At 41.1% G+C, this 25,106-nt stretch overlaps 5 protein-coding genes across 11 annotated transcripts; 3 read left to right on the plus strand and 2 right to left on the minus strand.

The window, feature by feature from the left end:
- The first annotated feature begins 2,421 nt into the window (after positions 1–2,421).
- On the plus strand, positions 2,422–4,644 carry LOC122024587 (glutamine synthetase nodule isozyme-like). The gene is made up of 12 exons (XM_042583240.1): positions 2,422–2,579; positions 2,651–2,690; positions 2,777–2,880; positions 2,965–3,013; positions 3,100–3,206; positions 3,292–3,379; positions 3,507–3,635; positions 3,708–3,782; positions 3,878–3,931; positions 4,004–4,041; positions 4,119–4,278; positions 4,366–4,644. The coding sequence occupies exons 1-12, from the start codon at positions 2,506–2,508 to the stop codon at positions 4,513–4,515; spliced, it is 1,068 nt and encodes a 355-aa protein (XP_042439174.1). The 5' UTR covers positions 2,422–2,505; the 3' UTR covers positions 4,516–4,644.
- A 119-nt stretch (positions 4,645–4,763) lies between these two features.
- LOC122024588 (DNA-directed RNA polymerase I subunit RPA12-like) lies at positions 4,764–8,733 on the minus strand. Its single transcript, XM_042583241.1, has 5 exons — positions 8,463–8,733; positions 7,296–7,336; positions 5,264–5,347; positions 5,122–5,178; positions 4,764–4,986 (listed from the first exon to the last, which is right to left on the minus strand). The coding sequence occupies exons 1-5, from the start codon at positions 8,578–8,580 to the stop codon at positions 4,909–4,911; spliced, it is 378 nt and encodes a 125-aa protein (XP_042439175.1). The 5' UTR covers positions 8,581–8,733; the 3' UTR covers positions 4,764–4,908.
- A 174-nt stretch (positions 8,734–8,907) lies between these two features.
- On the plus strand, positions 8,908–17,710 carry LOC122025304 (deoxyhypusine synthase-like). 5 transcript variants are annotated; one of them, XM_042584085.1, is made up of 7 exons: positions 8,908–9,231; positions 9,379–9,546; positions 10,553–10,771; positions 10,862–10,948; positions 12,094–12,199; positions 12,270–12,505; positions 17,438–17,710. In XM_042584085.1, the coding sequence occupies exons 1-7, from the start codon at positions 8,977–8,979 to the stop codon at positions 17,525–17,527; spliced, it is 1,161 nt and encodes a 386-aa protein (XP_042440019.1). In that variant the 5' UTR covers positions 8,908–8,976; the 3' UTR covers positions 17,528–17,710. The 5 variants fall into 5 exon arrangements, with proteins under 5 accessions (XP_042440019.1, XP_042440020.1, XP_042440021.1 ...); XM_042584086.1 differs by having other exon boundaries at positions 9,379–9,456; XM_042584089.1 differs by having other exon boundaries at positions 9,094–9,231; positions 9,375–9,546.
- A 688-nt stretch (positions 17,711–18,398) lies between these two features.
- On the plus strand, positions 18,399–20,673 carry LOC122023417 (probable protein phosphatase 2C 78). The gene is made up of 4 exons (XM_042581510.1): positions 18,399–19,004; positions 19,095–19,462; positions 19,907–20,143; positions 20,246–20,673. Exons 1-4 carry the CDS (start codon positions 18,746–18,748, stop codon positions 20,486–20,488), a joined length of 1,107 nt encoding a protein of 368 aa, XP_042437444.1. The 5' UTR covers positions 18,399–18,745; the 3' UTR covers positions 20,489–20,673.
- Positions 20,641–24,085, minus strand: LOC122023416 (UDP-glucose 6-dehydrogenase 5-like). Of its 3 annotated transcripts, none has more exons than XM_042581507.1 (2): positions 24,012–24,085; positions 20,641–22,263 (listed from the first exon to the last, which is right to left on the minus strand). In XM_042581507.1, exon 2 carries the CDS (start codon positions 22,250–22,252, stop codon positions 20,810–20,812), a length of 1,443 nt encoding a protein of 480 aa, XP_042437441.1. In that variant the 5' UTR covers positions 22,253–22,263; positions 24,012–24,085; the 3' UTR covers positions 20,641–20,809. The 3 variants fall into 3 exon arrangements, with proteins under 3 accessions (XP_042437441.1, XP_042437443.1, XP_042437442.1); XM_042581509.1 differs by lacking the exon at positions 24,012–24,085 and adding an exon at positions 23,843–23,994; XM_042581508.1 differs by lacking the exon at positions 24,012–24,085 and adding an exon at positions 22,795–23,807.
- Positions 24,086–25,106: the final 1,021 nt, after the last annotated feature.

Genomic DNA, 25,106 nt, shown 5'->3' on the forward strand with positions numbered 1-25,106 from the left:
ACGTACGGGCTATCATCCCTCACCGGTGGAAGACATAATAAACACTGACCGAGGGCTACATCACGCCAACACGCCTTGGGTGTACGGTCAGATACTCTGGACCGCGGCCGCCGCGCTACCACAATAACATGTGGGCGGTCCAGTACTCTAATATAGAGCTCTGGTATAAAGCTAGGCTCATGGTTTTCACTTTTTAATTCTTCATTTACTATCTTTATTAATTCACCGTTATGATTATATTCATCCATTTATCATGATTATTCTCTTTTTATATTGATTGGTCAATCAAGGTAATATTTTCGTATCAAATCTATTAATTTATCATTATAGGGTCCACAGATAAAAAGCTACAAGTATCAACAGATAGAGTATCAAAAGCATGAAGTATGAAAGGTCAAGCAAGTCAAAAGAGACAAGGTATCAACAGAAGAGTAATTCAGAATATTTCTTTAATTTTAAAAAAAACAACCCTTCCCATATCAATCCCAATATGAACCCACATGTGAACAAGAAATAATATTAATTATTTACCCTCCAATAATTTTAATATTTTAACCCATTTCCCTATTTATAATATCAGTTTAATCCCCATTTTGAAAATAATAATACAACATATACATATTCCAATTTATATATTTATTCATGCACAAGGAAATAGACAAGAGTAGATGTATCCATCTTATATACAGCAAAATCTGCGGGTGTCGGCAGGTCACCGCGCTCCACTTGAGCTCGTATCTACAAAATATAATAACTCGAATAATTAAAATGATAATAAACTCATGATACAAAAATCTAAACATGATTTACGACTCGAAGCCATTAGATCATTATTTTTGATCTCGCTATCGCGTACCACTTCGCATTTCTAAATGAAATTTCTGTTCTAATCTAGATAACCCTTCTACCTACACATCCAATTAATACAAGGCATAAAGTAGACCCTCTAATGTGGCTGCTGGAAATGAGGGCATCAACTAGGGTTGCTTTCCCTTTGTCGTTGGCCACCTCAGCTAGCTCCGGCGAGCTCCGGCGAACTCCGACGGTACTGCCAAGAATAGGGCAGCAGCTAGGGCTGCTGTTGGAGGAAACAAAATGCAGCAAAAATGCTGCTGTTGGTGGGGAAAAAGGAGAGAGCAACTAGGGTTGTTGCTCTTGTTTTCTGGAAGAGCACAGCAGCTAGGGTTGCTGCTGTTGAAGCTGTCGGAGAAGAAGGGAGGCTGAAAGCAAAAGAACATTGAAATAGATGATCTTTCTCTCTTTACCAGTGGCCTCGGCGAGTTCGGCGTGACCACAGCTAGCTCCGGCGAAGCTCCGGTGGTGCTGCCCAGATGCAGGAGAACAAGGAAGAAGAGAAGGGAGGGCTCTTGCTCGCGTTCCTCTTGCTTGTTGTTGAAGAGGAAGGAGGAGGACTCGTGATGGAGAGGAAGAAGAGCTGCTGCGATTTCTCTTCTGCCGTTGAAGAGAAACAGAGCAGAGAAGGGATGAGAGAAAAGAAAAATCGTAGGGGAAGAGGAGAAAGAAAAGGGAGAAAAGGAGGAGGTGGGGGTGCACGTGGGTAGGTATGGGTGTGTTAGTGGGTTTTTTTTTTCTTATACTTAACACCTTTGGACCAACTTGGTATATAATAGAGTTATGCGGTGTGGATCATGATTTCAACCAGCGTTTATACCAGCCGGTTGTTCACAAGTGGAGCACTGGATCCTTCAATCACAACTGACCTTTATGTCGGTCGTCCTTATACCGAAGGCCTTAGTGTCGAGTGAGGGGCTAAGCCCCGATGAGGGTGACGCGCTGGCTGCCACCTCACCTTGACTTTGACTTTCATGTCATTTCTAGGTCCGCTCGTAACATCTTGTATCAATATAATATTATCCACTTTAGAACTAAATCCCATGATTTTATTTGTAGGCTATATCTAAAAGGTCTCATATTAATAAAAATATCTCTATCCTTTTTAAAACTCATGATCTCTTTTATATATATTTTTTTTAAGATGTTGATGGTATTCCTAACCATTATTAACAAATAGTGTCAGCGTTTTGAAGGTCAACTGCATGGTTAATTAATCCAACTGTTTATTCAAATGTAGAAGTCAACTCCTTAAGAAGCAAAATGAATCATGGCTTCTTAATCAGTAATCAAATACCCAAGTCAATGCTCTCCAGGACAAGCAAACGCAAGTTACCAAAAAGAAAATTGAAAGGAAATTTTGAATCAAACTCATATTTAAAAAACCAAGAATCTTAAATCCAATTGAGTTCTTGAAAATGTCAACTGTGTTAGATTTGTTTTGCAAACTTGGAAACATTGCATCATTTATTGCCAACTTGTGTTTTAAACAGAATTATGCATTCATATAAAAATGATTCCAGAAAAAAATTTCCACCAATCCAAGAATCCACTCTGCCATCTTCTTGCCTATATAAAATCCACCCCTGCTTCCTCCCTTTCTCCTCAGACTGTTCTGTTCTATTTCTCGTATCATATTTCATCTTAGCAGCCATGTCTTTTCTCACGGATCTCATCAACCTCAACCTCTCCGATAGCACGAAGAGTATCATCGCCGAGTACATATGGTTAGCTCCTTTTTCCTTCCTTTTTTTTTTAAAATTTCAAACTAAACTACAATTGTTGATGGACTCCACAGGGTTGGAGGGTCTGGCATTGACATAAGGAGCAAGGCAAGAGTATGTTTCTAGTTCCTCTCGCTTGGGTGTCATTTTCATTCTTCATTCAGTATCATTATAGTCTATACTTTCGGCATTGCTAACAGACACTTCCGGGCCCTGTGAGTGATCCAAGCAAACTTCCAAAGTGGAACTATGATGGTTCAAGCACTGGCCAAGCCCCTGGTAAAGACAGTGAAGTGATCCTACAGTAAGCTCTCAAGGCACCTTTACCTTTATTTTGAATTTGCAATTCTTGGCACTCAAACTTGTTGCCTCTCTGTACATCATCCAGTCCCCAAGCTATTTTCAAGGATCCTTTCAGGAGGGACAACCATATCCTTGTAAATTCCAACTCGATCTTTCCTTTGTTTTCATGTTACTAATGCTAAATTCTCGAATCACCAATCGTGATCACTCACTTCATTAGGTCATGTGCGACTGCTATACACCGGCAGGAGAGCCAATCCCTACCAACAAAAGATACAATGCCGCGAAGATATTTAGCCACCCTGATGTTGTTGCTGAAGAACCTTGGTACTTTGATATCGCCTAAACCTCATCGACTCAATTGTTTCTTTGTTGCTACTTGCTAATTGATGTCATTCTTCTCCCTTGATAGGTATGGTATAGAGCAGGAGTACACTCTCCTTCAGAAGGATGTCAAATGGCCTCTTGGCTGGCCGGTCGGAGGCTTCCCGGGTCCTCAGGTTACAATTATATTCGAAAATCGCCAGTGTTTTATTCTTCTTTGTGAATTCAACGACTTTCGAATCTCAAAAGCTATCTATTCTATCTTAATTCAGTTTTTGAAAATTAAATCTTCACTGCCTACAGGGTCCATACTATTGTTCAGCTGGTGCTGATAAAGCTTTCGGGCGCGACATCGTGGATGCTCATTACAAAGCCTGTCTTTACGCAGGGATCAACATAAGTGGCATCAATGGGGAGGTGATGCCAGGCCAGGTATCCTTCGACTCATCGTTGGATATCTTGAAGCTGAATTTAGGTAACTGAAACTCTATGTCATATGTGCAGTGGGAGTTCCAAGTAGGGCCTTCAGTTGGCATTTCTGCTGCTGACCAAATGTGGGTTGCTCGTTACATTCTTGAGGTAAAACATGAATCAAATCGAGATTCGATATGCGAAAAATCTTCTGAAGAAGAAGTAGATTGCTCACTGTCATTTGCTCTTCTTGTCATCATCAGAGGATCACTGAGGTTGCTGGAATAGTGCTGTCTTTTGACCCAAAACCAATTCAGGTGATACTTGAGAGATTAGATTCTTTTTGATTCTTGACTTATCACAAACTTCTCCAAGATCATAATTTGTAGGGCGATTGGAATGGTGCTGGTGCTCACACAAACTACAGGTATCGAGTTTCGTTTCAGCTCTTCGTATGCTTGCTCCTTCAACTTGAACACCATCTTCTCTCCCTTTGCTTTTCAGCACCAAATCCATGAGAAATGATGGTGGATATGAAGTGATCAAGAAGGCTATAGAGAAGCTTGGAAAGAGGCACAAGGAGCACATTGCAGCCTATGGCGAAGGCAACGAACGCCGACTTACCGGTCGTCACGAGACTGCAGACATGAACACCTTCATCTGGGTAGGCTTCAAAATTTCTTATGCTCTTTTGAACATTCATGTCTATACTCATGCTCTAACATTTGGCATCATGTACTATGGTTATCAGGGAGTAGCAAACCGCGGAGCATCTATCCGTGTCGGTCGTGACACGGAAAGAGCTGGCAAAGGTTATTTTGAAGACAGAAGGCCTGCTTCCAACATGGATCCATATGTTGTCACTTCCATGATTGCAGAGACTACCATCCTGTTGGAATAATGCAGAGTTGCTTCTAATGGTGGAATGTTGGTCTTGCTCACTTTGTGTTTTTGCATGTGATGGTTGCTAAGTTACAGTTCTTGTCTTGAATAATAGAAATAAATGTACTTCCTGTGTGAGCTTATCTCATTTCAGCAGTAGTGTTAAATGTGAACAACAATATGATTGATTACTCACTTTAGTTGGATGAAATACTTTTAAAGTAATCAAGAAACAATTATCAAAGAGATAACAAGACAGAAACATCATTAGCCTTCAACAAATTAAGTTCTTTTTGGATAAATATGATACTGCAATGGCAAGTAGCATGTCAGTTACTCCAAAACATACAAATTCCTCTTTGGCATCAAAGTAAGCCATAGAGCTAGGAGCAGCCGAAACAATGATGGCGTGCTATGTGTTGATGGAGAACTTGTGTTGGCACTGCGGACACTCGTAAAAGACCGTCTGCCCTTCATCGGCTGAACGTAACTGCAAATTCAGATGACAATGTTTCAGGAGCATGAATGCAAACACATTTTAGCCACAAATTATCAAAGGTTTGGTGAGTAGAGAACAAGTTGAAGGATGATCATAAGAGACCACAAGAAATAGGATTCAAAATACCTGTTTGGTATAGTATTCAAGTTGTGGATGATGACACTGTGGGCATTCTTCGTTAACCTGATACCAAAAGTGAACTATGAGTTATGTTGGCAATTGATGAAGTAGCTAAATACTTTTCAGTAACAATGTCTGAGATACTTACAACTGCCCTTTTGACAGCTTCTGCATCAGCAGGTGCATTCTCAAGGACTACAAAAGGCTCAAGTTTCAGCTCCCTTCTCATGTCCTAAACAAGTTCCCTTTTGTTTTAAAAAGAAAAAGAGTTGTCTTCATAGAAAAACGCTGACTATATAAGCACTGCAACTTTGTTAGGAAAAGGAAGGTAAAATGCCTACCCAGTGAAATGTTATTAATGTATTCTACACATGTGCAATAATTATTATCACAGTGTTAGTTTTATTTGTTTTGAACTTATTAAGGCCAATAGTTAAATTGATAAAGTAAATAGATTTGCCAACAATGTTTAGAGGAGTTGGTTGTGTAAAAAGATTGTGTTAATCAACAATTGAAGACAGCTAAAGGTCGTCTAGCACATTGGCCAAAATAATCTATTACTCTCCAAGAGACAACAAAAGCATTCAAATGGATGCCTCTGTAGATCTTATGGAGGAATTAGAGAATTGAATTGAACAATGATTGATCTAATCATCATTGAAGCATTGCGGAATGCAATTTTGGAATGAAAATAGCTTCTTCCATCCAAACACAGTAAACTTGCATTTAAAGACCAAATGGTAGAGGATTCCTTGTTCAAACAATAAAAGGTGTGGCATTGAACATAACATAAATCCTCTGTAGAAAGTTATCTGTGAAGTTTATCTTCCAAGTTCATTTCCTTTAGCTTGCTGACTGTGAAAAAAAAAACATGAGTAATGAGGCTTAGTTGAAGGAGTGAGGGGAAAAATTAAAAAATCAAGAGTAATGTGGAAAAAAATATTCTAAAATTTGTAGAATAGGTAGATGTCCAGTGATTGAATGATCTGTGTGAAAGTTGAACTGTATGAAATGAAAGGAAGCTCCATTAGAGCCTAGTGAGAGCAAGATCATTTAAACAAAGATGATCCCTGCAATCTATAACTAGATTGTATCAAAAATTGAAGAGTGGCCAACAAGCCCACAAACATGCGGTTTCCATCTTTCAGATTGATTTCACTTCTGTAAAAGTGGACTTGCAGTGGGAAGGTGGAGCTTAGCAAGCATAGGGTCTTATTGACTTAGAAAGACCAGGATATATGGTTGCAATGGTGTCAGTATGTCATATGTAGGTAACTCTCTTCAGTCTCATTGGCCTGATCAAGGCTGGAATTACTTGCCATAATTTTGACCTTTAATCTTAAGCCTAGTGATTAATTCAAGATAGAAAACCATTTGCAATAGAACTAGAATTTTATGCAATGTCAACAAATGACTAAAACAAGGTCTTAGCATTTGGAATGTATTCAAGATGGCAGGGTTAATGGAGTTGTCTCAAAAGATTGGACAGATATTGGATATTGTTTCATGTTTGAGAGGATAACAAGTATGTTTTGGATTTAATGGCGCAAAACCTCAAGTCCAGTAAACATGAAAATAAAAATAAAAAGTAATTGAATGATTGGTTATGGCAACTTTGTTCCACAACTCAACAAAAGCTCTAAAATTAAACAAACGCATTAAAAGGACCAATAAGGAGATATCTGTAAAAATTCATTAATTTGTATTTCCATACTCTGCATGATCTGTGTTCCTGCACTAACTGAAGTCTTAGGCTGCATCTTGTAAAACAGCTTTAACTGTTTTTGAGGTAAAGCTATGGTCTTCATATTCCCTTGAAATGCATATCAATTTTATTCAAATAATGTTCTCTTGGTAAAAGAAACGAACATCACCACCACCACCATCATCATAGTGTGTTTGTCCTAACTATTTGGGGACGGATAGTAGAGTAAACAAGTATGCCACACTTGCATAAGAAAATTTCTATCCAGTCATTATAGTGAAAATGGAAGAATCTCTAAATATCAGTGGAAACCAGGTAGAACAATTTATGACATGTCCTTTAAGTAGATGGATAAGATACAAAAGTACCCATAATCACATATCATAACAGGACAAAGAAAAGAAAGATTAACTGCATGCTTGCTAGCAAAATGAAGCTCCCTCAGTGATATAGAATTAAAGCTAATGAGAATTACCTCAGCTGTTATAGTGTATCTTGTTTCTTTCCCTTCAATCTCTGTAGAATAATCTTTCGATCAAGATACTTGGTTTAAAAATGCTATATTTAGATAATATTATCTCTATTTAGATACATCCAACATGAATACAACTCCAAAAAATTTAGACACCAGTCATAGGAAAAAGGAAGACATAGCCATCTGAATACAATACCCTACTTAGTACAAAGCGTCAAAGAGAAAAGCACCTCCAATCAATTAATTTACAGTCATAGAAGTAAATCCAATATTCCCAAAGTGATGGTTGACATTCTCCTAAACCTACTAAAGTTTCAGAGGCCACTCAATCAATGAGATAACTGCAATGCAACATTGCAAATATGAACTACTAATCATATGAAGAACCTCTTAATCAAAGTACTATTATGCATCAGTAATGATAATCCCAGTCAATCTCATTGGGTGACTGGCCCGGCCCCATAAAAGTTTTCCACTGGCCACCAGGGTGAATCGGAAAGCACACGCGGCGGCCAGCCCAAAAGTCCAATATCCTTTGGTTGCGCCTCCCGTTGATGGAAAAATTCCTACAAATACGTCATAGCTGGAGATCGAACCGCGGGTGGATGTCCTACCGCGACACCATAGGCTCGGGGACATGGTAGGACATCCAGGTTGTGGTACCGCCGTAGAATATTCAGGTTGTCATCCAGGCACTCGCGGTTCGATTCCAGCTATGGCATATTTGTCGGAATTTTTTCTCCAAATGGGGAGCGCAACCAAAGGATACTGGGCTTCTGGGTTGACCGTCGCGCGCGCTTCCCGATTTCTAGGCTTCTAGGTTGGCCGCCGCGCGCACTTCCGGATTTACTCTAGTGGCATGTGAGAAACTTCCGTGGGACCATGCCGGCCACCCAGGGATAGTCGATGAGGCTAACTGGGTTTATCATTTTCTTTTTTTTACTATGCATCAGTAATGGGGAATATCATTATGAAAGACATAAGTATTTCAAGTTAATTGACTTCAAATTTTCACAACTCAACTAGGAATTTCAAATTTTTGTGGTCGAGTAGAAGATTTATGTTACTCGAGAGATAAACTGCTTTTTATAATAAAAGCATGAAGCAAACAATATTGCAAATTTTCGATCATATTCGATTCAGAACGAGTTGATGAACCGACTTTACCACTGACGTTGCGCTTGAATCCGCAGAGAGGGCATTGGGCAAAGTGGAGGGACTCGAATTTGAGGAGGGTGCCGCACATGCCACAGAAGAGGAAGTCGCGGGCATGGCAGAACGACATCCTTTTTTTCTCCTCCTGCCCTCTTCTTTGGCAGCGTCGAAAAGATTATGGTGCTGTCCTCTGGAGAGTCTCCTTCGAGTTTTCAGGCAGTGAAGGGCGGAGGGAGGGCGGAGCACGGTGGCTTTACTTGGCGGCGGCGAAGGCGAAGGAAGATATGGAAGTGGCCGAGGTTCTTTTCGCCTAATAAAGGACGCAAACGGGTTATCATCATTTTTATTAGAATCCGAACCCGATTAGTTGAGATTTAATTTCGGATTTCATAGAGCAATCCGGCCGGACCGGGTCGGGCTGAGATATGGAATCCTGATCCATTAAAAACCTGATGCAGCACTGTAAAGCGCGAGCGCTTGTGAAAGATTCGTGGAGCAGCTCACTTTGCTTGTCGGCGAGACGGCGATGTATCAGGAGGAAATGGAGGGCGGCGGCGGCGGAGGCGGCTCCGGAGGGGAGCAGCGGGACCAGGAGACCCTTGAATCGGTGAGGTCGGCGTTGTTCAAGACATCCATATCCTTGGACGAGAAGCGATTCCGCAAGATCGCCGGCTACGACTTCAACCAGGGGTTGGACCTCCTGGGTCTCCTCGGCTCCTTTTCCAGCACCGGGTTTCAAGCTTCCAACCTCGGAGACGCCATCGAGGTCGTCAATGAGATGGTGAGCTCGTGGATCTGCCTATCTTTTCGATCTGTGGAGTTTGTGTTAGCCCCAAAGCCCACCATTTTATTTTTAAAAAGGCAATTTTTTTGACGTCGTTAATTTTTACTGATTATTTCAACCCCTGTATTGGGGGCGCTAAGGAAGATAGATTGGAGGCTCTCCCATGAAGCGCCCACGGAAGATTGTGGTGAAGAAGAGCGGAATACTGCATACAGGGAATCGGTGGGTTGCAAAATTTTTCTAGGATTCACTTCGAACCTTGTATCATCTGGAATTAGGGAGACCATCCGATTTATTGTGCAGCACCACATGGTAATTTTCCCCCCCATTTTTATGAAAAAAAAGACCATCTTGTTGAAAATAACAGTTAATTTTTTTTTGAACTATCCGATTATATTATGAGTTATGATTCAGAATCCACAAACGGCTAGTTCTTTTGTTTCTTGCAAACTTCGGAATAATGGAAAGATGCAAGCAACCCAGTGTTTGCTATAATTATTCTCCTGTTCTGTAGTTTTGCTTTCATTGTCCACATAGAAATAGTGACAAGATGTGTTTATTACAACTATTTGAACTTGGCTTCATGGATCTTATTCAACCATTACTCGCAAGGTTATACCATTCGTCGTATTTGAATATCGTAATTCATTTTTTACTATGTTAACTGGAGTTTTTTTTATCTCGTGCTATCCCTCACCCCTTCAACTCTGATATTTCAACTTGTCTAATCACAAAATGTGTTTGTTATCTATTAGCACTGCTATTCTACTGAACATAGTTTCTCTTATTATATCATTTATTAGTTTATTCTGAATAGTAGCATTTTTGTTTTATCTTTAAAACAATCTACATGTTTATTTTAGCACTCTTTCTATGTACTTTACGTGTCTATTGTTTCCTAATGTTGCTTTGCATATTTTCTTCGATGGTTCTATGGGCATTTAGACTAACAGAAACATTAGGAAGAGAGGGATTTTCATTAGAATCAGAACCTCTTAGAGGGGATTCTTTTGATGGAATAGAATTTCCATGAAACCATATTATACTTGAATAATTAAATGGGAAACACTAACTGCACAAAATAGCTACAGAAAATCTTCATTAAGATATTGCGTGTGTTTGGTAGGTAGAAAGTCATGAGAGGAATAGGAAGAAAATTATCTGACTTCCTTTCTTGCTCTAGAAAGAGTATCATTATCATTGCCATTCTAAAGGCTTCTTCAGCCAAATGCTTTAGTTTCTCAAATCCTGAAAGCCATCTTTTTTTCTTAGAAGATTTTTTCCAATGTCTTGATTGATAATCTTGTGTTATGTCTAGGTTGAAGTTTTGGTGACAACTGCTGGTGGCATAGAAGAAGACATAATCAAGTGTCTCGCCCCAACTTATAAGGGTGACTTCTCTTTGCCAGGGGCTCATCTACGTTCCAATGGATTGAATCGAATTGGAAACTTGTTGGTGCCTAATGACAATTACTGCAAATTTGAGGATTGGATTATGCCAATTCTGGACCAAATGTTACTTGAACAGACTACAGAGGTAGCAATAGGATTAATCACTTAAAGAATTTCATTTAAATGTCACTTGAAATGTTTGTTCTCTGACAGAAGCTGATGTGTATGGTAGCAGAATGTAGTATGGACTCCTTCAAAAGTGATTGCTCGTCTCGGCAAAGAAATTAATGATGAAAATTCGTACCTTTACTGGGCATACAAGGTATATAGTACAAGTTATTTCCGAGTTCCTTTTGTCTAAAATCAATTGTTTTAAGGATGATTGACTACTGATTCACTAATTAGCATAGATTATTTTTGCCTATGGCTAGCCTAGTCAGATCTCTACGGGGACACTGTAGCCTTGATTAGAGTTCAAGAATTTAGCTTCATGTCAGAGGCTGAGTGGCTGTAACTCTTAGGAAGAAGAGACGACATGATGATTGAGGATTTAGACGATCACATCAAAGATTTCCTAGCAATCACTTTTAGGATAAACAGAGAATTTCCTCATCAAGCTGTGTTCCTCCAACTTTTTGAGTCAACTGTGGATCTTATCCCTCCATTTAACTTTACACAAGGTTATCATAGTAACATTCAAATTTCTTAATCATTTCTAATTACAATGAATAGAGGTTTATTTTTCTTTTGGTATCCCTCTACGCTTTACGCCTACAACCTTAAATGATTCTGCTTGGCACACTATATAATTTATTAGTTGTCGAAACATTAGTATATCATCTTTGACATGTTTCCTCTTATTTTGTCATATTAATTGCTAAATCTATTACCTTTTTTTTTTGAGTTTTAATTATCTAAAATCTAAATCTATTTAAGTATTTATGCCCATTTTGATTTTAAACATAAGATTTAACAAATTGCATAACACTTTATTTCAATTGCATAACCCTTAAAAATGTAGTGTTAAAACTTAAAATGAAAATATACTATATCTTGTTACAAAATTGAAAGTACGTATATAGATTTGTTATAAATGTGAGGTCATGCTAGATTTGATTTGAGAACATTTAAACTTAATGCTAGATTTAACAATCAATCTTATTTTGGACTTTATCTTTTCTGGTAACTCCACAAACCTATCTTTGCATCCTAATCTTTGTTATTTTGATGTTGTATGCGCATTTGTCAAATTGTCCAACACTCTCATCAATAAACTAATCTTTCTTGAGTAAGCAACATTTCACTGAAAGATAACCATACAATAAACATCCAAGGTGTCTGTAAAAAGGCAAAACCATAGAATCTTTACTTGAATATAGTCCTAATTACATACTGAAAATACAATATTTCTCTCTTTATTTATAATTTTTGAAACTTGAATCACTAAACTATCTGTAACTTGAGTAGAATGGTGTTTCTGTCTATTGTCCGGCATTGACTGATGGATCACTGGGGGATATGTTGTATTGCCATTCAGTCCGGCATCCTGGTTTGCGTATAGATATTGTGCAAGGTGAGAATTCTTCTGAACTCAGCTACTTTTTTCTTCTTTACATCTTGATCGTTGACATTTCAGACTACAGACATCCGAGCTATGAATGGAGAAGCCGTACATGTGGGTCTGAGAAAGACCGGAATCATTATTCTAGGTGGGGGCCTCCCGAAGCACCATATCTGCAATGCCAACATGTTCCGTAATGGAGCAGATTATGCTGTTTATATCAACACTGCACAAGAATTTGATGGAAGTGATTCAGGTGCTCAGCCTGATGAGGCAATATCATGGGGAAAAATAAGAGGTTCTGCTAAAACAATTAAAGTATGCAATTGTTCCTTCTCCCTTATTACTTTCTAAGTAGTGATTCAGCTTCTCTTGATAGATGTAGTAGATTCCAGTCGGCAACTTTTGCTCTTTTTGGGTTCGTTCAAATCTTGAACTAATATGTGAAATAGTATAATTGGTGGCAAATTCCTAGCTAGATTAACATCATCGTCATCGTAGAAGACTATGGAGTTGCTTGGCTAGTATGTTTTGTTGGTGCAGCGGGGACCGGCAAGAGGGGGGGTGAATTACCTGCAGACAAAAATTATACCCTCCTCAAAGCTTTCCAACACTTAAAATAAAGCAACAGTATAAAATCAACTACAGAAATAAAAGGATACAGAAATTAACCTGGTTACAACCAAGAGGATTGTTAATCCAGGGCAGTAAGAAAAGCGCAATAAGAAAACTCCTTCTCAGAAGGCGGAGAAGCCTTTTACACTTTGACAGCACAGTAGTTGCTTAAACAGAGATTACTAGAGTTGCTATTTCGTTCGAATTCGTTGTCCTGTAAAGCTACCCGAGACTCTCTTTATATAGGGGTTCTCGAGCTTATCAGATCACCTGATCCTTCGGGATCAGGTTTGACTCGAGAGGGATCGGTCGACCGATCCCCAGGTTCGGTCGACTGAACCTGCTGTACCTGCCCAGTCTTCCGTCCAGGTGCAGTCTCTGAGGATGAGCTTTTGTTCGGTCGACCGATCCTTATGTTCGGTCGACCGATCGGCCAACGGTCTTCCAGCTGAGTTGGCCCAATCATCTTGCTCGACTAAGTCTGTGGATCAACTTCGGTAAGGTCGACCGATCAGGAGGTTCGGTCGACCGATCAGCTTCACCAACGGCCAGCTTCTGACGTGGCATTCGACGTGTCTGCTGCGGTTGGCGTCGGCTGTAGAAGGGTTCGGTAGACCGATCAATAGGTTCGGTCGACCGAACCGTTGACAAGTAAACTTTCAGTTGACTTGCTCCGGTTCGGCTCTTTGGGTGATTACGGCCCACCGGAATAGGGCTCACCTGAACCCAATTTCCGGTCTTCTCCTCGAGCAGTCTTCCTTCCCGACTTTACGTCCCTCGAACACCGCGCATGTTCTTCACGCCCACCGGAGTACTCTTCCGCAGCTTTCCCGTCCTTCGAACGCACCGAGCCTGTCGGCTCCCTTCCCGTGCCGTCCTTCTCGCCAGCTGCGTCTTCTGCTCGACTTCCTGCGCTCCTAAGTTCCTGTACACTTAGACACAGGGATCAGACAAAACAGGACCTAACCTAAACTTGGTTGATCATATCAAAACTACCACGGGGTTCAACAATCTCCTCCTTTTTAATGTGCATCAACTCAAGTTTAGTTAGGGTAAAACCAACAGATAGTAATTTAAAGAAAATTACTAAACTAACAATTTAGGCATAAATTTGCAACTTTAAAATAAATTGCAATATGAAAATTTATACTTAAAAAAAATAACTAACTCCCCTAACTGAACTTATCGTTATTTTCCCTAACTGAACTTATCATTATTCTCCCCCTTTGATCACAACAAAAACGGGGTGCAATCCAATTTCAAAAATTGAGTTAGGTTTAATTGCAAAAAATTCTAAGTTTTGAAAAAAAAAATTAAGTTAAAATGAGTTTTCAGAATATTCCATAAAATTTCAAAAACTTCTAAGTTTTTTTTTTTTTTAAAATGTAAAGAATTTCTAAGGAAATGTTTAAGGACTTTTCAAAGCATTATTTAATTTTAATTTTAATGCTTTTTATCAGAAAGTTAATTAAACATTTCTATTTCGATATTTCGGCTTCCAGGTCGTGGCGAAGCACTAAGCCTTCTTGGTTATTGGAGCAACAACCACTTCCTTAGACAAAGCTTCCATAAAGAATTTCAATGTTTAATTTTCTCACGGTAAGCTTTTAACTAAAAGAGAAATTTAAACTAGAAAAGATTTTGGAACCCAATAAAGGTTCCTACCTACAGGGTTGGTCAAAAACTTAGGGGGTACATAATTTCTTGGTATTTTCCTAAGTTGACCCTGATGCTTTCTTATGTACCAATTTAATTTTCCATATAACTTTAATTTTGAATGTGGAAAAATATTTTTAAAACATGCATCAGTTTTTAATTTTTAATTTTAAAACTTCATTTTCTGATTTCAAATATTCATTTTCCTTTTCTACTTTATCTAATTCTCTAGAAAGAGCTTTAATAAAACGAAAGGATTGTTTAGGATTTAGGGCACGTACCTTACTTACCTCGTCTTGCGATACTCCCCCTTCACTGCAGCTTTCCTCTTCTGATGTTCCTCCCCCTTCATCGATGCTCATCTCTGAGCTTGACTCTTCTTCTGGCTGATGGTTAGCTAGTAGAGCTAATCCTGAGAATTCTTCAACTTCTGACTCGGAGGATGAAGAGTCGTCCCATGTCGCCTTCAGATTTTTGTGCTTGGGTCGAGCTGGCTTCTTGCTTCTTTCCTTATCTTTCTCCTTTCTCTTTAGCTTGGGGCAGTCATCTTTGATGTGCCCCTCTTCGTTGCAGTTGTAGCAACAAATCGTCCTTTTCTTTCGTTGATGCCTCTGCGATCTAAACTTATTAGTATTAAAAAATTTATTGAAGCGTCTTACCAGACATGTCGCTTCTGATTCGTCGACCGAGGCTTCGGAGTCAGAACTGTTCATTTTTGCCTTTAAGGCAATGTTCTGACTGGTCTTCTCTACTCAAGTGGGCTCTGCAACTCGAGATTCGTGAAGTTCGAAAGTCGAAAACAATTGTTCTAACGTACTTACCTCGAAATCCTTAGAGATGTAGTATGCATCTACTAAGGAAGCCCAATCAGGAGTTCTCGGGAAGGCGTTGAGCGCGTACCGGATCGAGTCCCGGTTCGTTACTTCTTCTCCAAGGTTGTTGAGTTGCGTAATCAGCTCTTTGATCCTCGCTTGGAGTTGCGCTACCTTCTCGCCTTGGTTCATCCGGAGGTTCGTCAATTGAGTCCGGAGGATGTCGCGCCTCGCTAGTTTTGCTTCCGAGGTGCCTTCGTGGAGCTCTAGGAATTTCTCCCAGAGATCTTTTGCGGAGTCGTAGCTTCCGATCCGGCTTACCTCTTGGGGCGGAAGAACGCTGAGCAAATGAAACTCAGCCTTTTCGTTCGCCACGAAATCCGCCTGCTCCTTCTTCGTCCAACGCCTTCTTCGTCCAACGGGATTCTTCTTTGTCTTCCGGTGCTGCAAAGCCATATTTCATAGTAATTAAAATGTCAAAATCTCTCTTGAAGAATACCTGCATTTTTCGCTTCCATGTAGCGAAATCTCCGTCGAACTTTGGTGGATGGATGTTCGCGCCGGCCATTGTTCTGATCTTTGTGCTTCAGATGGCGGTTAGTCCCTCTGAGGCTGTTGGGCTCTGATACCACTTGTTGGTGCAGCGGGGACCGGCAAGAGAGGGGGTGAATTACCTGCAGACAAAAATTATACCCTCCTCAAAGCTTTCCAACACTTAAAATAAAGCAACAGTATAAAATCAACTACAGAAATAAAAGGAGACAGAAATTAACCTGGTTACAACCAAGAGGGTTGTTAATCCAGGGCAGTAAGAAAAGCGCAATAAGAAAACTCCTTCTCGGAAGGCGGAGAAGCCTTTTACACTTTGACAGCACAGTAGTTGCTTAAACAGAGATTACTAGAGTTGCTATTTCGTTCGAATTCGTTGTCCTGTAAAGCTACCTGAGACCCTCTTTATATAGGGGTTCTCGAGCTTATCAGATCACCTGATCCTTCGGGATCAGGTTTGACTCGAGAGGGATCGGTTGACCGATCCCCAGGTTCGGTCGACCGAACCTGCTGTACCTGCCCAGTCTTCCGTCCAGGTGCAATCTCTGAGGATGAGCTTTTGTTCAGTCGACCGATCCTTATGTTCGGTCGACCGATCGGCCAACGGTCTTCCAGCTGAGTTGGCCCGATCATCTTGCTCGACTGAGTCTGTGGATCAACTTTGGTTCGGTCGACCGATCAAGAGGTTCGGTCGACCGATCAGCTTCACCAACGGCCAGCTTCTGACGTGGCATTCGACGTGTCTGCTGCGGTTGGCGTCGGCTGTAGAAGGGTTCGGTCGACCGATCAATAGGTTCGGTCAACCGATCAATAGGTTCGGTCGACCGAACCGTTGACAAGTCAACTTTCAGTTGACTTGCTCTGGTTCGGCTCCTTGGGTGATTGCGGCCCACCGGAATAGGGCTCACCCGAACCCAATTCCCGGTCTTCTCCTCAGCAGTCTTCCTTCCCGACTTTACGTCCCTCGAACACCGCACATGTTCTTCACGCCCACCGGAGTACTCTTCCGGAGCTCTCCTGTCCTTCAGACACACCGAGCCCGTCGGCTCTCTTCCCGTGCCGTCCTTCTCGCCAGCTGCGTCTTCTGCTCGACTTCCTGCGCTCCTAAGTTCCTGTACACTTAGACACAGGGATCAGACAAAACATGACCTAATTTAAACTTGATTGATCATATCAAAACTACCACGGGGTTCAACATGTTTATGGTCAATATTTTGGTAATTAGATGGTACTCAGTGATAAGCATGTTGCTTGGTTAAAGTGAAAGGGACATCTTATATATGTTGTCATATCGAGATTCTTAGTAGCTCATGTCATCTTATAGCAGAGTCCAAAGGAGTTGGTGTCACTCAAGTTTGCAATACTGCTATGAACTAAGATGCATGCATTTCGGTTGATGTTTTAAGTCATTGAATGAATCATTAATAAGCTAACAAATTGCTTTAATTCTCTAGTTGCAAATGATGTTTCATCAAAACAACCATATGTTCCATTTTCATTTGCATTTTAGTTTGTGGCTTGACACTTTGAATGAACCCACTTTGTTTCTTCTGTAACATTAACTGAGTGTAAAGTTTCTGAATTAAATCCTAATCTTCTTTCTACTGAAATCAAACAGGTTCACTGCGATGCGACTCTTGCCTTCCCCCTACTTGTTGCTGCGACATTTGCAAGCAAGTTTCACAAAATAGGCAACATCGAATCATAATTCGGTTTGATTTCCGAATCTGAATATCTGGAGTCGAGAGCATGCAGAAGGTTTTTCAAAAACTCCAGCTGATTTACCTGATTTTGTTCCTTTGTCTCATTGTATCGCCGAAACAGTAGGATTTATATGCCACTTGTATTTGTTAGCAAACTGTTCATGCTTGTTCTTGTTCTTGATACAAAATTTACCCATTTAAGTTGGGTCCTGTTTGGACCTTGCCGACTGGCATGTCGATAGACTGTGCTGAACATGATCCGGGTCGCGCTGGATCGGGGGTCATGCTGCCAGATTGTGCTGAACATGAGTCCTCTCCCTCCTTTGTGCGATTCAAATTCCAACGGGACCCTCTCTCCGGTATGGTCGAGAATTCAGGGGACACAAACCACATCTACACAAGGTATGTAAGCCACCCTCGAATCTTCCATTAGCAAGCACCCCTTAAAGCAGCGTTGACTTGACACGACAACAGCTCATTGTAGATTAGATCACACGATCTAAAGGCTCATCCGGATATGGACAAAATCTTATATGCCATTGGCAAATCTGTCCTAACATTCTTAACCGCAGTTGTTAAGCTCCATTTCTGCTTTAATAATAATTAAAAAAAGACTTTATCGAGTAAATGATTGTTTTTGCTCCTTATAATTTGATATATTTCACAAGTAACAAATGGGAGTGAAATGAAAATTTTGAAAAAGGAATTTATTATTTGGTGTCGAGCCTCATGTGTTCTTGTCTTCTGTTCATTTCCAGCAAAGATCTGGAAACCGTGCCGAAAAAAGAAAGGATCATAATTTGCTGTTCTTGCGTTGACCGCGCATGTTCTTGACTGTTTTTTTTTTGTTGTTGTTGTTTTTCGTTCGTCTCCCGAAATCCTCGTAGGTAACACGTCAGAGATCATCAACAACCGCAATTGACCGCATAGCTAAAGTTGTATAAAGTCTTCGCTTCTTTACGCGTTGTCGACGCAAACTTTCGGCATCATAAGCCTCTTTCTCGCCTCACCTTTCTTCCCCGTTCCATAGAGAGATTGGAAGAGCCTGTTCTCGTTGTTAGATCTCGTGTAGGTGAAGAAAGTTTCGACCTTTGGTGACTTCGACGTTGCTTTGGATCCGGCGAGGTCGGCAGTGAAGAACGGGCACCGGAATTGGTGGCTTGGAGCGGCGACGCGGAGAAAGTTCCGAGCTTTAGGGTTTTCGAGATTGTCCGGCAGCGGAGATGATGCGCTCTTTCTTGAGACCGCTGGAGCGGTGTTTCGGGAGGCTTGGCGGAGGAGATGGCTTGATGTGGCATATGGACCTTAAGCCGCACGCGTCCGGCGAGTTCTCGATCGCCGTCGTGCAAGCGAACAACTCCCTCGAGGACCAGGGCCAGGTGCTGACCTCCCCTTCCGCTACCTTCGTCGGCGTCTACGACGGCCACGGTGGCCCCGAGGCGTCTCGCTTCGTCAGCAATCGCCTCTTCCCCCATCTCGATCGTACTCCCCTCCGCCCCCCTCTCTTAGATCCAAATTCGCCTTCAAAATCCGATCTTGATGTGTTCTAACCAGAGCTAGGGCCTTTTCTAGGGTTCGCTTCGGAACAAGGCGGCGTATCGGCGGAGGTGATCAAGAAAGCCTTCGACGCCACGGAGGAGGAGTTCACGCACCTGGTGAAGCGATCTTGGACGTCGCGGCCGCAGATCGCATCGGTGGGATCCTGCTGCCTCGTCGGCGCCATCACCGGTGACACCCTCTTCGTGGCCAACCTGGGCGATTCCCGCGCGGTGCTCGGCCGCCGGGCCAGGAGCAGGAAGGCCGTAGTCGCTGAGCGTCTGTCCACCGACCATAACGTCGCCGTGGAGGAAGTGAGAAAGGAGCTCGCCGAGCTGCATCCCGATGATAAACAGATCGTCGTCCACACCCGAGGCGTCTGGCGAATCAAAGGAATCATTCAGGTGACAATCTCGCCTCAAATGCTTCACTTCTTCAATCTTTGCATCGAACAGAGCAACAACAAACACAATTCTGTTACATTATTGTGTTGATAGCTTCTCATTGTTCTTCTATCATTATCAAAACCATTGATATCAACAGTTTTGGATACTCCATTTGTGATTTCTATTGCACATGATTCATGCCCCCGGGCATAGCCAAGCTGGTCACTACGTGGTAGATTTGTAGAAATGGGCAAGAGTCGATTTTCGGCAAAGCTGGTGGAAAATACCCTCCCATGTAATGGCCTTCTTGGTTTTCTAATTTATCTCGCTACATATGGTTGTGGGACTAATCATGAGGGGGCGCCGGGCGTACTACCTTTTGTAGAAATATTACACATGATTCATCACTTCATTGCATTTTCTAGTTCATTTCTTAACCATTCAAAGTTCTTATCTTGTTAGGTTTCAAGGTCCATTGGTGATATCTACCTCAAGAAACCAGGATTCAGTAGAGATCCCTTATTCCAACAGTTTGTGGCGCCTCTTCCCTTGAAGAGGCCTGTCATCACTTCGGAGCCGTCAATTCAGATTCGCAAGCTTACTCCGCACGATTTGTTTCTCATATTTGCATCTGACGGGCTCTGGGAGCAGCTAAGCGATGAAACTGCAGTCGATATAGTATTCAAGAACCCCAGAGCAGTAAGCTCCACATATAGCTAGCTCACTGTATTATGCTAAGAACATTGAGTTTGTTCTTCAATGCTACCATTGCTCATTGATCCTTTAATGGCACACTTGCAGGGCATCGCGAAGAGACTGGTTCATGCCGCCCTGAATGAGGCCGCGAGGAAGAGGGAGATGAGATACGGCGATATAAAGAAAATTGAGAAAGGTGTAAGGCGACACATTCACGATGACATTACCGTGATAGTGATCTATCTCGATCAAAGCTGCCCAGAGAGTCGTCCCAGGTTCAAAGGCAGCCATTACGACTGCACCGACACCCCAGCAGATATCTTCGCCTCCAATTCTAATGAGAATTGAAGCAGTACACACTGCTTTCATTGTGAATAACAACTACCTGTATCTGAACAGCAACAAGAGGGTGTAGATTTTAGGAATTCATGAGGCTTCTGGCATTGTTATTTACATGAACATTGTAGGCAGGATCATTTGGAAGTTATTCTTGTTAAAGATGATATCATCAAGTAGTTTACTTTAAAAATTAATCTTTTGGATTCATCATTCAAAAGTAGCAAGAACATGCATACAACTATAGGCTGGAGAAGTCTAAAGAATCATAAAGTCAAACAAAGTCTTTATAGATGATGCAATTGCTGTTCCCTCCCAAACTGAGTTCTTCCATTAGACGACAGCAGGCATGTCTTTGAGCCACTGATCCAGTGGCTTTCCGATCGAGTAGACAATGAACCCAATTTCCCTGAGCATTTGTGGGTCGACCACATTACGGCCATCGAAAATGAAGGCTGGCTTCTGCATGCTGTCATAGATCTTCTTGTAATCCAACTCCTTGAACTCATCCCATTCAGTGAGGATGCAGACACCATGCGCACCATTGGCAGCCGCATACGCATCCCAGGCAACACTCACCTGTTTCACGGCAGTCGGGCTCATTGGTTGAAGGTGCACCGGGTGATCCCAATCGAACTTGCTCATCACAATGTCTCGTTGGATCTGGTCCTCTGTCACCTGGGGGTCGTAAATGCTTATCTCAGCCTTGTCTCCTAACAGACCCTTGCAGACATCAATGGCAGGGGTCTCCCTTGTGTCTCCAGTATCCTTTTTGAAAGCGAATCCAAGAACAGCGATCTTCTTCCCTGCGACAGTATTGAACATGGAAGAGACAATGCGATTTACAAAACGACTCTTCTGGTAGTCATTGATCTTGATGACCTGCCTCCAGTAATTGGCCACCTCCGGTAGACCATTGCATTCACAGACATAGACAAGATTAAGAATATCTTTCTGAAAGCAGGATCCTCCAAAACCAACACTAGCATTCAGAAATTTGGGTCCAATCCTTGCATCTTTGCCAACAGCATAAGCCACCTCTGAAACATGAGCTCCAGTAGCCTCGCAGAGTGCAGAAATCGCGTTAATGGAGGAGATCCTCTGCGCTAAGAAGGCATTGGCTGCGAGTTTTGAGAGCTCTGCAGACCACAAATTGGTTGTTATGATCCGATCATCTGGTACCCAATGTGCATAAACTTCTTTCAAGGCTTGAACAGCCTTGCGGCCCTCTGGAGTCTCCCGACCACCGATGAGAACCCGGTCAGGCATGAACAGATCCTGGATGGCGGTACCCTCTGCCAGAAACTCAGGGTTGGAGAGGATCTGGTAGTTGATTCCATTGCTGTTGTGTGTCAAAATCTTCTCAATGGCCTCTGCAGTCTTGACTGGAACTGTGGATTTTTCAACCACAATTTTGTCAGTCTTTGAAACATCAGCAATCATGCGAGCAGCACTTTCCCAGTATGTCAGGTCAGCAGCCTTTCCTGCTCCGAGGCCACGAGTCTTGGTGGGGGTGTTCACAGAGACAAAGATGATGTCAGCTTCGGCGACATGTTGTTCGACATTGCTGCTGAAGAAAAGATTCTTCCCACGGCACTGCTTGACCACCTCATCAAGGCCTGGCTCGTAAATAGGAAGATGATCGCTGTTCCATGCTGCAATGCGGCTCACAGAAATATCGACGACAACCACCTTAATGGATGGGCACTTGAGGGCAATCACAGCCATGGTCGGTCCACCGACATAGCCAGCTCCGATGCAGCATATCTTAACCATGCTTTAGATACCTGCAGTAAAGTGATTAAGAGAATTGCCCACATACTTCTCAGGAATACATTCGAGCAAGATGAAACATAATTAAAAACAATCTAAGAATTAAGCTATGCTTTAACAAATAGAGGATCAATAACTTAAAACCTGCTAACGACTATTTATATCGATATAGTGCCAATGACCTGAATCTAATAGATTGAGAATTTCACAGACGTAATTTGGATGTATACAAATTGAGAAGTTTATCAAACAAACTATCTTGAATATCAGGATTCGATCCAAAGAAACCTATGAACTAGAAAGTTATTACTGAAAATCTTCATCAGCTAAAATGAACAAAGAATGAGTCCACTTGCTACACTTGTTGATAGAAACAAATAACAGATCAACAGGAACAGCACAAAATGACACAGCAAGACTGAAAATAAAATGGGTAAAACATGCCCAACTCTCCTAAATAAATAGCCAGTTCCTTTGTGCAACAGACTTTATGTTTCAAATAAACAGTTATACATATCAGATCTAGAAGAAATAGAGATAACTACCTGATCTATGACGTTCTGGGGCACTTGGTTCAGCCAATCACATTACAAACACAGTCCTGAGATGTAGGCAAGTATTGCAGAGGGAAAAAAAAAGTATACAAATAGTTGAAGAAAGAGTGCTCTTATCCTGACCCTACCAACAGCTAAGGGTAGGAAAAGTGAACGAAAAGAGATAAAAGAAGATACTACAAAGGAGGAAGAACAAAGGAGGAGTGGAAGAAAGTATGACCAAAAGAAGAAGATGCCACCCCTTCTTAAATAGCAGAATCACTGATATCTGCTCCTTTTCCTTTCAAGAACTAGTCAAGAATAAGGCCAGATTTTACCAGAATAGTTGAATAGTTCAACACGTTTTAGAGTTCTTCAAAGTTTACCGAAACCAACATGTGAAATGGAGTGGAGAAGTTTTTTGTTTGGCCTATTTTCCACCAATAAGCTTCGTAAAAAGGAATTTAGTTGTCAGATATTTCTATTCTATATTCTAGAAATAATAATCAGTCAAAACAATGTGAAATTAAAAGCTTTGTGTGAGGAAGAATTATTTAATATAAATAACATGAAACAAAGGTTACGTACCTTGAAGGGCCTAAGGAAAAGCAACAGATACTGAAGATTTGAATTAAATAGCATGCTCAAACTCAGACAAAGTATAACAAATTACTTTGTTTTTTAAACATTTCACAGACAAATCAAGATCCAAACTCATAAAAGTAAGTATTTTGGATTTTGACCAAGCAAAAGCAAAATAAGCAATAGGAGCACAAGGAATTACGACTGCACCAATATGCACTTCATAAAATCACCTTTAAAATTGCAAGCTTTCGGAATAAATTTTGACAGAATTTTTTTTTGTTTTAAAAAAAAAAGGTCTTGGCAGAAAGCCATCTTCAGTTAGAAAAGAAGCTAAATTCAAGTGTGATTTCCAGCATTTCAACCACATTCATCAAGCAGAAGCCTCAGATCCAAGGAACGCAGTGACTTTAAACCTAACGTCTCGGAACTGAAACCATCTTCTTTATGTAAAAGCGCAAGCAATCAAACCTATCACCTGCTTGCAAGCACCAAAACTCCGAAAACGAATCAAAGCCGGAGATCAACCGTGCCCACCAAAATGATCCATTGAAAGAAATCAAAAAGAACTCTACCAGAATCTGACGGAACAAGATTGGATTTTTGGAAAAAAAGGCGAAACAGTACGTGTGCAAACAAAGACGTACCTTTTCCCCCCAGAAAAAGTCAAGAGCCGGAGAATTTGAGTGAAATTAGGGTTTTATAGACTTCGAGTTCGAACCCCTGTTTGAATTTTGGTTTCGTACGTTCCTAATTTTTTTTATTTAAGTATTCGGATGAATAAATTAATTTTATTTAATTAATCATTTTTCTTTGTTTAAATTTGGTATTTTTAAATATACGCACCGTGGTAGTTATTATTTGCCGATAATATTGTTTCGATAGCTAAGATATGTGGAAAAATAAATATTAAATTTGAATCATGGTGGTAAGCATTAAAAGTAAAGGTTTAAATTTAGTAGAGTAGTTAAAAAATGACTTTCAAAATTAAAAATTTCTACTTACGATTATTTTTATAAAAGTAGAGATTACAAGAAGATGATTAAAAAGGAGGAGATTTTATTTATGATTATAAAATACTTCCAAAACTAAAAGAATATATTTATAAAATGATGATTAATTCTATTATATTATATAGAGTTAAATGTATGGACTTGGACTATAACTTAAATACATGACTAAAAGATGAGTGAACATACAAGGAAGATGAATGTGTAAATATATCTGAGAAAAAATAAAAAATGAAAATATTAAAAAAAAGACATATTTGTATTTATGAAGGAAAATTTTCAATAGACGCATTTAAGATGGTTATGTGAAACTATGACAAATATATACTAATGTGGTGATTAGGCAGAGCCCCACCCTGCTGTCGCGTGGAGGTCAAAGTCAAGATGGTCAATAGGTGAATGTTGTTGGCCAATCGGGCGAGTTATACGTCGATCGGGGGTTGAGCAGCAACGCATCATCTCGGGTACAGGGAGTAATCAAACTAATGCTCAAGGGACGCATAGAAGCTGAGTCGAGTGGCTCCCTCGCTCAGCCTATAGTAAGCTTGACATCAGCTGTGCACGCAGACAATGAGATACTCGCTGAGCATGTGGACGGGGGGCTTCAGGCCGAGCGACTACCCCGCTCGGCCCGACGGCGGACAACACGGGCAGTGGACTTTTCGTCGAGCGGCTCCCCCGCTTCGCGCGATAGTAGACTTTCAGCCGAGCGGTTATCTTGCTCGGCGTGGC

Source organism: Zingiber officinale, chromosome 9B, assembly GCF_018446385.1.
Source record: "Zingiber officinale cultivar Zhangliang chromosome 9B, Zo_v1.1, whole genome shotgun sequence".
Taxonomy (NCBI): Eukaryota; Viridiplantae; Streptophyta; class Magnoliopsida; order Zingiberales; family Zingiberaceae; genus Zingiber; species Zingiber officinale.